The sequence below is a fragment of the Dama dama genome, chromosome 12, assembly GCF_033118175.1.
Source record: "Dama dama isolate Ldn47 chromosome 12, ASM3311817v1, whole genome shotgun sequence".
Lineage (NCBI taxonomy): Eukaryota > Metazoa > Chordata > Mammalia > Artiodactyla > Cervidae > Dama > Dama dama.
This window is the reverse complement of record NC_083692.1, coordinates 82,315,617-82,331,108: the sequence shown is the minus strand read 5'-3', so window position 1 is coordinate 82,331,108 and position 15,492 is coordinate 82,315,617. Positions and strand designations below refer to the sequence as shown.

At 39.5% G+C, this 15,492-nt stretch overlaps 1 protein-coding gene across 2 annotated transcripts in view; it reads left to right on the top strand.

Annotated features, from left to right (window-relative positions):
• The first annotated feature begins 3,644 nt into the window (after positions 1 to 3,644).
• Positions 3,645 to 15,492, top strand: part of ARIH1 (ariadne RBR E3 ubiquitin protein ligase 1) — a 99,856-nt gene continuing 88,008 nt past the window's right edge. The window contains exon 1 of one of the 2 annotated variants that reach the window (XM_061157922.1): positions 3,645 to 4,163. In XM_061157922.1, coding sequence (XP_061013905.1) covers positions 3,795 to 4,163 — 369 coding nt within the window. In that variant the 5' untranslated portion in view covers positions 3,645 to 3,794. The remainder of the gene's footprint in view (positions 4,164 to 15,492) is intronic. The other variant, XM_061157923.1, reaches the window with a different exon arrangement.

Here is a 15,492-nt window from a genome sequence, read left to right as displayed (position 1 = left end):
AAGCAATTATTCTTTTGGCACCAAGGAAATATTAACTTGCCTATTTTTTTCAAGCAACTTGTTTTAACCTCTTGTTTACAGACTCTTGTACTTCTACCCAGTAATCACCATACCTGAGGAAGCAATGACACAGGCAATACCTTTAAGATCAAGTCACTTAAAAAATCATTGTATGTGGGTCATCCCTTGGCCAATTTGGGGCCAGAGAGAAGTTGTTATACTGGTTTCCTTTAATAGCACTATACAATAACCTGACTCTAAGATACTTTTAAAAATATCAATGGAATATTGCTGAAAATCTCATTATACCTGTGAATAGGAGACCCCAAAGTTCAGAAGCACTATGATTTTGACCAAAAAGGAGTCATCAAACTGTGGAAACAGTTTCTGAGAAAAAAGCATGCCAATTTTCTTCCCTGGAAAATAAGGATGACATAGGCCATATACATACATGTAAAATCAAAATAAATTCAACTACAAGGTTATAAATCCAATTTACAGTTTTTTTCCCCCAAAGATGCAAGGTGACTTACGACACTTTTTAAAGTTCTAATTTTGTGAACATATAACTATGTGCCAGGCACTGTGTCAAGTGTTTTAAATATATTATTCCATTTGATACTCATAAATAATTCTATGAGAATAGGGAATTATCCTCCAAAGTGAAGCTTGGGCTTCCCTGGAGGTTCAGATGGTAAAGACTCTGCCTGCAGTGTGGAAGACCTGGGTTCAATCCCTGGGCCGGGAATATACCCTGGAAAAGGAAACGGCAACCCACTCCAGTATTCTCGCCTGGAGAATTCCACGGACAGAGGAGCTTGGCAGGCTACAGACCATGGGATCAGAGAGTAGGACAGGACTGAGCGACTAACTTCACTTGAAAGTGAAGCTCGGAGAGGTTCAGTAATTTGTTCAAAGTTACAGACAGCAGCTGGAGGGGCAGAGGTGAATTCTGCTCTGTTCCTTCCTATACTGCTTCTCAACATTGTTGACATGAACACTGGTGAAATTCTATCTAGCTCTACCTTCTCTTGACCTTCAGCCTTGTATATTAGTATGTGGAACGGCCTTCTCAGTATCTCTACCTCAATATCTAACAAGCAACTCACTTTTAACTCGTTTGAGTAAACATCATTCACCCAGTTGCTCAAACCCCAAATTTAGGAGGCATCTTCATCCTTTATAAACCTCACAGTCAGGCCATCAGCTAATCTGTTGGCTCCACTTTCAAATTACACATGACTCTGACCACCTAGCCCCACTGTCACAACTCTAGCCTAAGCTGTTACCATTATTCACCTCGCCTTCTGAGATAACCTCCTAATTGGGCTCTGATTTCATAGTCTATTCTCCAAAAAGCACCATTATTTTTTTAAAAAAGAGCATATTTAAAAAAAAAAGAGCATATTATTTCATTCTTCTGTTTAAAATCCTTTAATGATTTCCATTGTAATAATGTAAATGTCTTAAGATGCCCTACAAGGTCTTACTGGCCCTCTACCTTGATTTGTCTTCTCTGACTTCATCCTTTAACACTTGATTTTTGCTCAGCATGCTTCAGTCACAGAGGTCCTTATGATTTCAAATTTCTGTGATGTAAAGTCATGTACTTTGAGCAGATTTGGAAGGCAGGGTTGGGGATTTGAAAAAAAAAATGGTGACGATTTCAAAGAGTTGCCTAGAGTGGCAGAATAATTTAGAAAAATCTCACAGGGCTGCTGGGTGGTGTTGAGGCATCAGGTGTGGTAGGTGATTGGAATTTAATAACAGAATGCGTGTGATCATGCAAATTTCTCCAGTAGTGGTCAGCTGCTCCATATCAAAGGGGAGGATATGGATGGTAGGGTTCAGTCAAGACAGGAGTGGATGAAAAGAAAGATGACGTAAAGGAGTTTAGGGTACTGTCAAGCCTTGCTGAATTTTCTCTGTAGGTGTGTAAGAACAGGGATGGGGTGGAGAGAAGGGTTGCTAGTATACTTAGGTTGCTCCAGGTGTGGCAACTACCTAGAGCTGCTAAAATAAAAACAAGAAAGGACCAAGACACAAAATATTAAGTTTTAATTTGCAAATCCTTGGATTTTATTTTAGGAAATCTTATTATTTAAAAACTTTACAAAACGGACAAATTAATAAGGCTTATTTCCATTATAAAGGTATTTTTCACTTTTCAAAATCAGATTCCAAAGGGAAACTGTATGTTGAAAGGTAAGATTTATCAGCAAATTAGGGATTCAGACTTTAAAAACTTTCCAATCTGGGCAATCCAAGTTATCCCAAGAGGAAGTTTTCTCGTGCCTCTTCTTCCTTCAGAGTATTTCTCCGGCTTTTCTGTCCAATTTACAAAGATTTATGTCTACTAGAATGGTGTAAAATACTCTTCCTCTCCTGTTCACAACTTGCTTGATATTTTGTCACTTACCCTCCTTGCATTTTAAGCTCCCTGAACTAAACTATTTTACCCCTACTGTGCTTTCGCTTTTGTTATTTTCTCAGGCTAGATCATCTTCCCTATCTTCTCTGTTAAACTCCTGGCCGTCTATTAACACTCAGCTCACACATTTCCAGATAGGAGACAGGCATTATCTCTCTGCTTTATTTGGTCCCTGTATATATTTCTATTATTGTCTGTATTGTATTATCTTACAGCCCATTTGATATATAATGCAGCATATAATACATATTATGCATTTTAAATTATTTTTATGATTGCTATTTAAGGTCACCTAGATGCTAAAACATAGGACAAGTGTTCCGTGGCCTTCCTCAAGTCTCTTTCACTTTCAGTCTCAGGTATAAAGTGGGTACTGTGGCTCCACGAAGATAAGAAATATGTATGTAAAGATCTTACACAGTACTCAGTTAAGGGAAGCCATGACTTTAACAGTTTAGTGCCTTGAATAAAGTGCTTGATAACCTGAGTTCAGGAAACGCTTCTTTTAAATGACGTCACTGTAGGCGACTTAAAAATCACAGCACGTCCGGAGTACACGATCTAATTACTTAAAACGGGGTTCACCAGCAACACAGTTTAGAGGTTCTGCATAAAACAGAACCCACTGAGTAGCCCAGGCTAGAGAAACAGGAGCTCAACAGCCGAGGTATTCCTGGAATCACTCCCGGGCCGGCGGGAAGGGTCTCTCTGGCCCTGGGGGAACGCCGCCTTCCCCAAAGGATTGCGCGGGGGGCTGGATCTTCATGGCCTGAGGAAAAATCCACCACCTGGGAGGACCAGGCCCCCTCTCGCTCTCGGCGACCAATGGTCACAAGCTCCTCCAGTACTCTGTTCTCTGCTGAGGCTCCAAACAGCGACCGCAGCCGGAACCCAGCCTGCGACTCCCGCGGCGCCGCGCTCCCAGGGCACACCGAGGCCGTGGGGTCTCCCCGCACTCCACGCAGGGGCGGCGGGGCGGGGCGTGATGACGTCAAGAGCAGTGACGCGCCGACGCAGCGCGACGCGGTGACGCACGCCCCTTTGTTGGCTCAGTAGCGGTAGCAGCGGCCGTGGAGGTGGCGCTGGGGACTGTTTTCTCTCGGAGGCCTGAGCGGAGCCGCGTCTGACTGAGGCGGGCGGCAAGCGGCCCCCTCGCTCCCTCCCTCCCTCCTCCGCGCCCTCCCCGCCGCCGCTAGCCGCCAACCGCCAACCGCCGCGCCCGGGGAGGAGCCGCGGCCCGCGGGGCCGGAGCCAGGCCTGCGTCCGGACATCAGCCGGAGCCGGAGCGAGAGCCGGGGCCTCGGCGTCCCCGCCCTCTCCCCGCCTCAGGGCCAGCGTCCGCCGGGCCTCTGCGCGTCGCGCCATGGACTCGGACGAGGGCTACAACTACGAGTTCGACGAGGACGAAGAGTGCAGCGAGGAGGACAGCGGCGCCGAGGAGGAGGAGGACGAGGACGACGATGAGCCGGACGATGATAACCTGGATCTGGGCGAGGTGGAGCTGGTGGAGCCGGGGCTGGGCGTCGGCGGGGAGCGGGACGGACTGCTGTGCGGGGAGACGGGCGGCGGCGGCGGCAGCGCTCTGGGGCCCGGAGGTGGCGGCGGCGGCGGTGGCGGCGGCGGCGGGCCGGGGCATGAGCAGGAGGAGGATTACCGCTACGAGGTGCTCACGGCCGAGCAGATTCTGCAACACATGGTGGAATGTATCCGGGAGGTCAACGAGGTCATCCAGGTGAGTGTGGCCCCCGCGCCAGCTTGACCGAGCCGGACCCGGGAGCGGATTCGGGCGGTCCGCGCGGCCCCGAGGGGCAGGCCAGGGCCTGGTGCGCAGCCTAGCCTGGTGCCTCCCGGCCCTGTCTTCTCTTCTGCCGGGGATAGAGCAGACATTCGCCGGGTGTGGGGAGGTGCGCTAGGGGCGGTGCTTTCCAGGTCCTGATATGGCGGAGGCCTCCGGCCGCCTCAGACTTCTCTTGCGGGCAATTGCTGCGGGTCCCTGGGCACGGTGTCCTTCCTCTGGCCTCAGGAGAGCTTACAGGGGCGGGGCGGGATGGGAGGTGAAAATCTGGGCTCCTAAGACGGCTTCCCCGGCTTTCAGTCTCACTTGAGCACTTTTGGAAGGGGTTAGAGTAGGCCTAAGGGCTTGCTTGGTGTACAGTTGCCCCAAGTGGGCACCGGTTAATAAAGAAATGGATCTGCTTGGCAGTCTTAAGTGCCTACTTAAAAGTGGGGGAAGGGAACTATTTCTTGGAAGAGGTGCTGATGGATCTTCTTTTCTAATGGTGAGGCTTCTGCTTGTATCTTTCTAAACGTTTGCTGTTCGTTTGGGTTCTAACTGCTACTCTTCTCAGTTGTAGCATACTTGAAGCTGTTGGCATAGTTGCTGCAACTTGCATACCCAGCCTTTGCAGCTCAAACAACAGCAAAGCGCAGTGTTATTGTGTAATATTGAACAAGAGTCTTATTGTGAGTTAGCAAGTTAGAGACTTTCTGCTTCTGGACTCCTTTCTCTGACAATTTGTATTTCATTGTCGGTAAGTAGGACTCGGTTTAAATTGATAACCGCATCTCATCTAATCTTCTTGTGGGTCATATTTTGCGTTTTGAGCTTTAGAAAATGAAAAGTTTTAGTTTATTCAGAGAGAACAAATGAGGGGGTCAGGGGTGCGACTGCAGAATAAAAATGGAGTCTTGATTCAGTATAACTCTTAGAAAACACTAGTTTCATGGAAGAAAACAGTATAGGTGAGCAGCAGGTTATTATTGCCTTCTTGTATGTGATTTTTTTTTTCCCTCTTAAAATTGGTTGACTAGTGTTCACTGGTAAACAAGCAGTATGTCACTGCGTGCTTGTTGAGCTTGCATGATTAATAGATTCTTTTTATTAATTTTTTTTACAGTATTTAGTAAAAAAGACACTTTCTTTTGAAAATGAAGCCATCTGTTTAGGCCTGTTTGAAGACAGTGTTTTAAATAATAGTAAAAAAAGAAAAACTGTGACACTTAGTGCTGTTACTAAACAGTGGAAATCTCAAACTTTCGTATAGATAAATGTAGTCTGAAGAGGAAATTGAAGGGTTGTAGAAGGAAGATAAGTTTTATAGCTCTTTCTGATCTACAGATACAACACTTAAGTTCTTAGGTCACTAAATGGAGAAATTTTTTTTTTTGTTTTGGGGAAAGTTGAATTTACAGTGAAACCTTGAATTCCCTTTTCGTTTATTTACTACATAAAGTATATACTAAATCTATATTGAATCTGATGCTTTCAGACCTATCACCTGGCTTATTCGCATTTTTAGTTACCTTTTAAAATTCATGGATGTTTATTATTTAACTTCTTGTAGTATGTTTTCACGTAGTTAAATCTCATTCAGCCTCTTAGGTGTGTCCTCAATCACTGAGGCCAAACCCTACAAATTCTTTATGTCACTTCTGGAACAGAGATGTAGCTAATGCATGTGACATCATATTTTCTTTGTTAGTTTAGAGGAAGAGGAATAAACATGGATAACCTGAAATAAGAACTACAAAATACTAGAGGATTTTTTTTAGGTGTCCTACTTTAACCATGTTTTCATGCTGATTTTTTTTTTTTTTTTCATGCTGAATTTTTGAAACAACCCTTTTTCCCCTAGTTTTCTACTTGTTAAGGGTGCTCTTAAGTAGGGCTGCTGAAATGAGTGTCTTTCCTTTGTTAAAAGTTCATATTTAGAAATATCAGTAGATCAAAGGATAGGATTTACCCCAGATCTTCTTTCTCGAAATGGTATACACTGGGCAAATGATGCAGTAAACTAGGGTTTGGTTATGTTATAGATTATTTATGTTAATAGATTTAAACTTAAGTTTTACAGGTAACACATTACACTGTAAGAAAAAAACTGATGAGGTAAGGAAAAAAAGAGATAAAATAATTATTTTGCTTGCTGCTGAGAGAAATACACCAGAATCTGAACTGTAATAATTGTTCCAGATCTATATATCTGGAATGAGCTATACATGTTATACATGGATGTATACATGTATAACATGTATTACATGTGTATACATGTTACACATGGATGAGCTATACATGTTAAAAAAATAATAATTACGGAATAAAACTATGTTCTTTTTATGTTTTCAGTAGAAGAAAAGCAGGTTGCAAAAACCGAGGGAAGGCCGACAACTTTCTCCTATCAATAAGTAACTATTTTTCAAGTGCTTACACAATTACAGATCTAAACTAATTTAGTCAGTCTGTTATTATTGGTCTTCCGTTTTATTGTCTAGTTTTCATCTTTTATAAACCTCACTAGGAGTATTCTTAGAGATAAATGTCTGGATGTTTTATTTTGATAGGATAAATTGCTGAGCCAAACAAACATTTGCTTATTTTCAACCATTTAATAAATATTAGCACATTGCTTTCAGCAAGGTTATACTAGTTTTCCCTCCATGATCCTTGATTGGTCATCATTTTTTAAATTTTTTTTTTTTAAACTAATGAGGTTGAATTTTTAAAGTTTTTTGGGCATTGGTATTTCTTTTGTAAATTGCCCTTTGCTTTCGCTTATTTTACCCCCTTTTGGGATGTTTATCTTTTTATTGATTAATGAGACCAATTTATATTCATAGAGCATTTAAACATCAGTCATACAGGTTTTTCAATTAAATCTAATGTTGGTTTAATATATAGTAAGTTCTAAGTAAGTTAAAAACCGTTGTTTTATTAACTTAGTTCACATTGGGGAGCTTGCTGTTAATTCTAAAAAATTTAAATCCCCTTCTTCCTGGTAACTGCTTTTCAATGTGAATCACGTATGTTAGTGAATTTGAAAATAAATGTGCAGGAGAAAAAGATTGAATGTAAAAAAGTTTGCCAAGTTAATTGATTCTTCCCTGGGGGAATTTGATTACTTTTTCTGGGCAACAACAGATGAATACTGTTATTTGTAGATATCTCCTGGTTAGTTCTAGTCTTCAATCAAGTTAACACTTTTTCTTTTAGAAAGCTCTTGGTTTTCTGGCTCTCTAACTTTTGTTTGTTTAATTTGATCTTCTTGTATTTACACTCTGTGGCTACTTACCTTTTGAACTTTAAGATCAGGGGTTTTCTGTAACATATCTTAAGGGTAGAGAAGTGCTTAAAGTCCTTTATTTACCCAGCTATATTTAACTAGCATTGTTAATATTAAGATGGTTAATAATATTACAATGGTTATCTAATGTAGTTGTCTAAATATCTAAGTAATTTATTAAACTAACACTACGTAACTCTGGAATTCAAGAATGTTTAAATCTGCTGTTTTTTGTTCCCACAGCATTCTTTGGCAAATGTTGATTGTGCCTTGTGTGTGTGCTGGTCACTGTAGAGGACATGGTTCTTGCCTAAGAAGCATATAGAGGTGGGGAACATAGAGATTCTTGGGCTGAATTCCCAGAGATTGTTATCCATTAGTCAAGTCTGAATTGGAGCCTAAGCATCTTGTATTTTTAGCCAGTCCAGTGATAGTTCTGAACGACTGGAATGTTCATAGTTCACCCAGTGTCATGATTTTGACTCACTCAGGGAGAATGAGTAAGAAGGGCAAGTAACCCTTAGGAATACCACATTTAAAGGATATGCTGAGGAAGAGGCACATGGAACTGTTGGATGTTGATCAGAGAGGAAGCAAAAGAGAAGTGGGTGGGCTTCTTGCTATTAGAAGAATTATTATTCTTAATAAACTTTAAAAGATAACAAATTTTCTGTTGGCTGTTGATATGAAATCTTTAATATTTTGCCCATTTTATATTTAAAATATTTGAGGTATATTTAAAATATTAGAGGCAGTATAGTCCAGTGTAGTATGTACTGGTTCAAGAATCAGTTCTACCCACTGCTTTTCCTAACTGGCAGGTTAATTTTCACATCATAGAACCTTCAGTTTTTGTCTGCTCCCCCCCACCCCTTTTTTAATATCTGGAAAGTTAAACAGGAGTGTTGGACTACTAGATTGGTCTTTTTTACATTAATGCTTAATTTTTCTAATATCCTTTTAAAAAAACCTCAGTGAATTGGAGGTCCTCCTTGTTTCAATGAAATTGAAGTCAAGTGGGCATATCAAGATAAATTTAGATTGGTTAACTGGGTTGGGGGGGGGATTGTGTGTGTGTGTGTGTTGAAGCCATTGCAGTGTTTGGTGTAGTTTATTCCTCTTGAACTCCCCCCCCCCCCCCCCCCGCAGCTGGTCTTCTTTGAGTTACAAGCTTTATGTTCTTTTTGAATCACTTATGGCATTAGTCATGAATCAGGAACTGTGGGGGTGGGATGCAGCAGTCTGTTTTAACAAGCATTCCAAGTGATGCTGATGCAAGCTAAAGTTTGAGAACTACTGGTCTAGTTGAAATTTAACAGCAGTGTTTCTCCATGTGTAGTGACTAGTGATGAATTACTATAGAGTGGGTTAATGATGGAAGGCAAATTGTTTAAGAAACTAATAAAAGGAAAATTTCAAGAGCCTGAACAAGTACTAGGAGAGAGAACTAGCTAGAGAGAGCCTACAAGTAACAATTAATAGGCTAATCATGGAAGGGATTTGTTATCATTACTGTTATTCTTCAGATTAGAGTGGTCTATACTCAGTTATTTCAAACATGCAAGTCAGACCAACGACAATCTCATATTCTAGGTTGGAACATTTAGGTTTTCTTCCACTCTTTCTCACCCCCGAGGTATTTTATTTTTATTTTTTAAAAATAAAAATAGTTGAGAGAATTTATTTATTTGATACACTGGAAGGGATATAAGGAATTGAATACTGTAAATGCAGTTGCTCAGTACTGTACAAAATGTTGAAGAAAATGTGAGACTTACTCTTAAGCAGTTTATGGTCTCTGAATTTCGACTCTTAAAGTTGTTAGATCAGTGCTAAATGGATTGTAATAGGTATTCATGGAAGAGATCTGTGAGTTTTATCTGGAAGATGTCTAGGATTTAGATGGATAGAAGAGACGGATAGAAAGCCATTCTAAGAAATTGAAATAAGAATGAGGAAGCTGTGTCCCAGTGATGGTAAGGTCACCTCAGGTAAAACAGTTTGTTAATTATAAGTGATAATGTTGTAAAACCTGGGAGGTTTGATACTCTGAACAAAGATAGGCAGAAGTTGTCAGATCAGATTACTTTCTTGTGGGTTTGTCCTGTGGGACCAATATGTATTATTTTTAGCCCTGTATTTTCCTCAAAACTTAGTGGCTTAAAAACAGCAAACATTTATCTCACACTTTCTGTGGGTCACAATTCTGACTTCAGCTTCGTTGGTGCCTCTATTTCAGGGTGTCTTATAAGGCTACAACTCAGCGTACTGGCTAGATTGCAGTTACCAAGGTTTGACTAGAGGAAGATCCCCTTGCGAGCTCACTCATGTGACTGTTGGCAAGCCTCAGGATTTTTCACTGGCTGTTTTTTGGCCAGTTCCCTGCCATGGGAGCTTCACTGAAAAGTGGCTTACAACACAGTAGCTTCTTTCCTTTGGGGCAGGGGGTTTCTGATAGAGACCACCCCCCCCCCCCCCCACCAGATGGAAGCCACACTCTTTTGTAACACCATCTCAGAAATGACATCCTATCACTTTGCCATACTCTACCTGTTATAAGTGAGGAACTAAAGAGGAAGGGATTACACAAAAGGAAGATGAGGTGGTAGATCCTGGGGGCCATTTTAGAGGCTACTTACTATGATACATATAATCTGGCTCAGTTAAGAGGTGAATGAGAACTATAGTATAATGCTTATCCATCCAGTCAATTTTATACTAATGGGAGTGTATAGTAATTTGGATTTTTTATTTTAGAATAACCGTAAATTATTTGTGTTTGGCTTTGCAAAGTATTATATCTTTAAATGATAAGTATTCCTAATTACCTTCAGTGGCTGAGATTGAAAGAATAGTTTGCAGCTTCTTGGAATTATTAATAACTGGCAGGAATCTGAGATTCTCCAGTCTGTTGGTTTTTTTTTTAAACTCTAGCTACATAGTGGAATCATCTGGGAATTTTTTCATCACATTTTAAATTTTGAGATAACTGTAGAGTCAAATGCTGTTGCAAGAAATAATGCGGAGAGATCCCCTATACCCTTTACTGATTTTTTCTATGATGATAACATCTTGCAGAACTAGTATATAGTATCATAATCAGTATATTGATACTGATGCAGTTTACTCATTCACACTTCTTTACTTGAGGATTTAAAAAAAAATTTGGGACTGATAACCCAAGGCGGAGCAAATGAATTTCTAGGAGTTTGGACCAGGCATTATAATTAAACAGAAGTTTTCCCTGGTTTATTGTAATACACAGCCAGGGTTGAAAGCAAAGTCATTGTTCTTGGCCAGTGTCTTTAATAATCCTCTCTTTGTAACATTCCAGTCTGCTTAACTGTGAGTAAATGACAATAAACTAGTTTGTGATATAGCTCATTCTAACTCTTGATTTTTGGAAAAAAAAAATGGAATTAAACTGTTTACACTTTAACTTTGGTCCTTTATTGCTAGGCTGGCCCTCTGATATTTTTAGTTGTTTTCTTTTTTTAAAAAATTATTTATTTTTGGCTGCACTGGGTCTTCATTGCTGCTCTCAGACTTTCTCTAGCTGCAATGCAGAAGCTTCTCATTGCAGTGGCATTTCTTGTTGCAGAGCTCAGGCTCTAGGGTACAAGTACTTAGTTGCTAGGTGGCATATGGAATCTGCCCTGCATTGGCAAGCAGATTCTTAAACCACTGGACCACCAGGGAAGTCCTGTTGTTGGTGTTGTTGTTGTTGTTGTTTTCCTGTTGTTTTCTTAACAGTTATTGTTTGGAAGCATGAAGGAAAAACTTTTTCTTGAAGTTAATCAATCCTCTTTTCTTTGTCTCTTCTATGACAGTGAACCTGTATCTTTGATTATGCATGTTGCTTACTTCTCTAATTTTCAATTATACATTGCCTTTCTTAGGTATAATATCACAGGCCCATAACTTTGTTAAGATCTTGGCTATTTATACAGTTCATCTTTTAATACTGATGCTATATCAATATCAGGTTGATGATATCAGTAACCTTTGGTTACTATGTAACCTTACAAGTAGATTAATTATTCCCTTTAACTGATGGGATAAATAGAAGAATGAGTGGTTAGACTGACATTTGATGATCACTTACTAGGTGAGAGAATAATCTGTAATCCGATGGCTGATTCATGTCAATGTATGGCAAAAACCACTACAATATTGTAAAGTAATTAGCCTCCAACTAATAAAAATAAATGAAAAAAAAAATCTGTAATCTGAAGCTGCTTCTAACCTGGGATCGCTGAATCCTTTGGGACCCATGAGATGGTAGTGGCAGTCCTTGCCTTATTTTATTTTCAGTGTTTCAAAAAGCCTATTGTGTTTAGGACAAAGTAAATCAAAACTGCCTGAGCTAATTAAAATGTGGACCAGTGTTGGCTCTTCAGTTCCAAAAGAATGGGCATGTTTTATAGCATCAGTAGATTTCTACGAGCTTGTATTTTAAGTTTTTGAAATGGAGCAGGACCCTACTGGGTCCTTCCCCAACCACATTGTTTTGTCTGGAAAAACTTTAGCCAAAGAATAGGTTTAATCAGATAAGTGAGAAGATACAAAAACAAAGGAAAACAGTCCAACGAAACTGTTGTTCAGTTGTTCAGATTCTTTGCAAGCCTATGGACTGCAGCACGGCAGGCTTCCCTGTCCTTCACCATCTCCTGGAGCTTTCTCAAACTCATGTCCATTGAATCAGAGATGCCATCCAACCATCGTGAATAGTATCTCATTTCTTAATCTTGCTGTGTGGTAGATGTCAGTTGGTGTTTGAATTAAATTAATGGGTAGTTTGGTATCTTAGAAGGCAGTTTTAAAGGGTCTTATTGAGCTAGCATCTGCTCTGGCAGATTAACTTTTCAGAGGCCCTACTTTTTCTCATTTTTAAAAATGAGAATACTAGTATTAAGGTCAAATACTGTATTGGGAGCTTTTTCATGTAATTTTTTTTCCTTAACGTAAACTTGCTGGATAGCATTTTCCCCTTTTTCTTATGTTCCATTTAAAAGAAGTGTCACAAGTGACCTAATAAACTTAATACATTTTGGCAAAAAGTACGGCAGATAATGAAGTATTAGGTTACATTTCCTTATTATTAAGACATTTGTTTAGACAATGCTAAGAATAGCTATAATCCCAGACACTTCTCCCCAGACTTGCTTTGCTATCTGCTTTGAAACTGTCATACTTCTAATTCAAATATTAACTGATTCCAATTACATATTATACCCTTTCTCAGTCACAATTGTACAGTTTTTTAGGGAGTAAGTATATGCTAGAGACTGAGAAGTATTTTCTGATTTTCTTAGCAAGTATTTATAAGTAAAAACCTCTTATGTGGACTCATTGAAATTTGTGACATTTTGGACAAGTCTCTGAAACCCATTTAAAAACAAATTTATTGCCTTTTCTCCTTAAGGCTGTTCTTCCTTTGATTGATTTACTAATCAGCCATTCTTGGAATTTGAAAGTCAGTGATTCTTTTTTGCCCCAACATTTCCTGTATCCAATTAGCCCTGATCAAGTTACTCTGAAATTTGTTATTCTTCTTCTTTTAACTAAATAGAGAATACACATTTTCTATTATATGTCTAGCCTAGATGCTTTAATATGGTGTTTGTGCCTTCCTCACCTTGATTTCTGGTAACTTTTTCATTCCTCTTTGCTATTGTTTCTAATTTTCCCACCATTCCCAACTGCACTACTTATAATTTCTTACTATATAAATGCACACTGATGTTTTCCTATTTTTGTTCATGCTGATCCCTCTTTTTGTGGTTGCTCTTTCTCTCTCTCTTTTTTTTTTTTTTAAATTATGTTTTGTTTTTGGTTGCGCTGGGTTTGGTTGCTCTGGGTCTTCGTTGCTTTCAGTAGTTGCGATGAGTAGGGGCTAGTCTTAGTTGCCATGCATGGGCTTCTCATTGCAGTGGCTTCTCTTGTTTCACAGGCTCTAGGCGCAGGGGTTTCAGTAGTTGCGACTTGAGGGCTGTAGAGCGATGACTCAGTAGTTGAGGCACAGGGGCTTAGTTGCTCCAAGGCATGAGAAATCTTCCTCTCCTGGGTATAGAACCCACGTCCCCTGCATCGGCTGCTGTTGCTGTTCAGTCGCTCAGTTGTGTCCGGCTCTTTGTGACCCTGTGAACTGTAGCCCACCAGGCTCCTCTGCCCACAGGATTCTTCAGGCAAGAATACTGGGGTGGGTTGCCATGCCCTCCTTCAGGGGATTTTCCCGACTCGAGGATCGAACCTGGGTCTCCTATATTGCATTGGCAGGCACATTCTTAACCACTGTACCACTAGGGAAGTCTTCTTTCTCTTTTTAACTGCCTGATATCCTTCTGCTCATACCCTGCTCAGATATTACATATCTCTTACCAGGTCCCTCTTCCCTACCATCACTGCTCTTTTACCTGTGTTTGCATAACCCTTTATATGGGTAATACAGGAGGCTGTAATATGGCCATCCCAATACCTAAGTCACTAGCTTGCTATGAGGGTTTTGAAGGTAAGAGCAGAGTCTTCTTCCATAGTGTATGTCACACTAATAGTCTTTGATGTAGCAGAAACTCAGTGAATACATGTTCGTTGAAGTTTGTCCCTTGCTTCCTTGGTTTCCTTATCTGTAAACCAAAGAGAGCTGGACACGATTTTTTTCTGGCACTAATTATTTTATGATTTCCAGATAATACCACAGTAGTAGTGTAAGGTGACAAGAAAAAAGTGTTTGAATTCCAAGAATGCAAGCTTTTTAAAGCCTCTGAATATACAGCAACTTTTTTAGATTTAACTTTCTTATCTGCATGTAGTTCTCTAGCACTTTATATGAATTGAGAATTACATTAAAAATAACTGAGTCACTCTAATGCAGTAGTTCTCAAAGTATGGTCCGTAAGAGAAAAACTTTTTAGGACATTATTTGTCTGTTAACATGCTGGGATTTGTACTGATAGTGCAGAAGCAGTAAAACCATGGGAACCTTAGCACAGATCAAGTCAGAGGCACTAATTATACTAGTGCTAGTTATTTTTATTTTTCATTGCCACAGTCATTAAAAAATGTTGATTTCACTTATTGTCCTGGGTGAAGCAGTAAAAATTATTAGTATTATTATATCTTATCCCTTAAGTACACAATTTCTTAATGTCTTATGTGGCACTTCTGCATACTGAAGGACAGAGGTTGTCTTGAAGAAAAACAAAGGCTTCTGAGCTGAACAAGCTGCTTGATGGAACACCAATTTTACTTGGAAAAAACGACAAACTGATTATTCAGACAAATGGCAAATAAACATGTGATAACTATTTCTCCAAATACACCTGTTATTAAAACAAAAAAAGCTGCTTATAGTATTTGTTGCCAGTGATAAATATTTAAAGTTTTTAAGTGCAAATTAGAATTTTGGAAAACGTATCTGCCACTGTGAGACTGAAACTGACAATATCCTGGTGATGAGATCCTGTATAATATATCAACATTTGGAAGATCTGCTTTTAACATAATGAGCCAGTATTTTTCAAATAACTAATTTTTCAGTGACCATTTGTGATATTTCACAATCATATATTGGTAAGTGATCCATTCAAAGTACAAGATAGACCATTGGATTTTAATATGACGAGTAAGAAAAGTTCTTTGATATGATTTCAGATTCTATTTTACAACTAGCCTTTAAGAAACTACCACCTTTTGAGTTTTGGTGTAGTATAAAAAAATATCCACAGTTATCTGAAAAGACTATAAAAGTTCTTCTGCTTTTTTCAACTCTACATATCTCTGTGAGACTATCTTTTCTTTTTTCTTTAAACCAAATAACATGTTTGAGGATTGAATGCAGAAGCAGATATGAGAATCCAACTGTTCTCTATTTACCCAGATATTAAAGAGACTTAAGCCGTGCACTTTTTCTCTCTGTTGTTTTAGAACATAGAGTTTATTTTAATAAAAATAGGCTTTATATTAACAAATGGGGTTTATTACTGTTATTTTTAATGAATT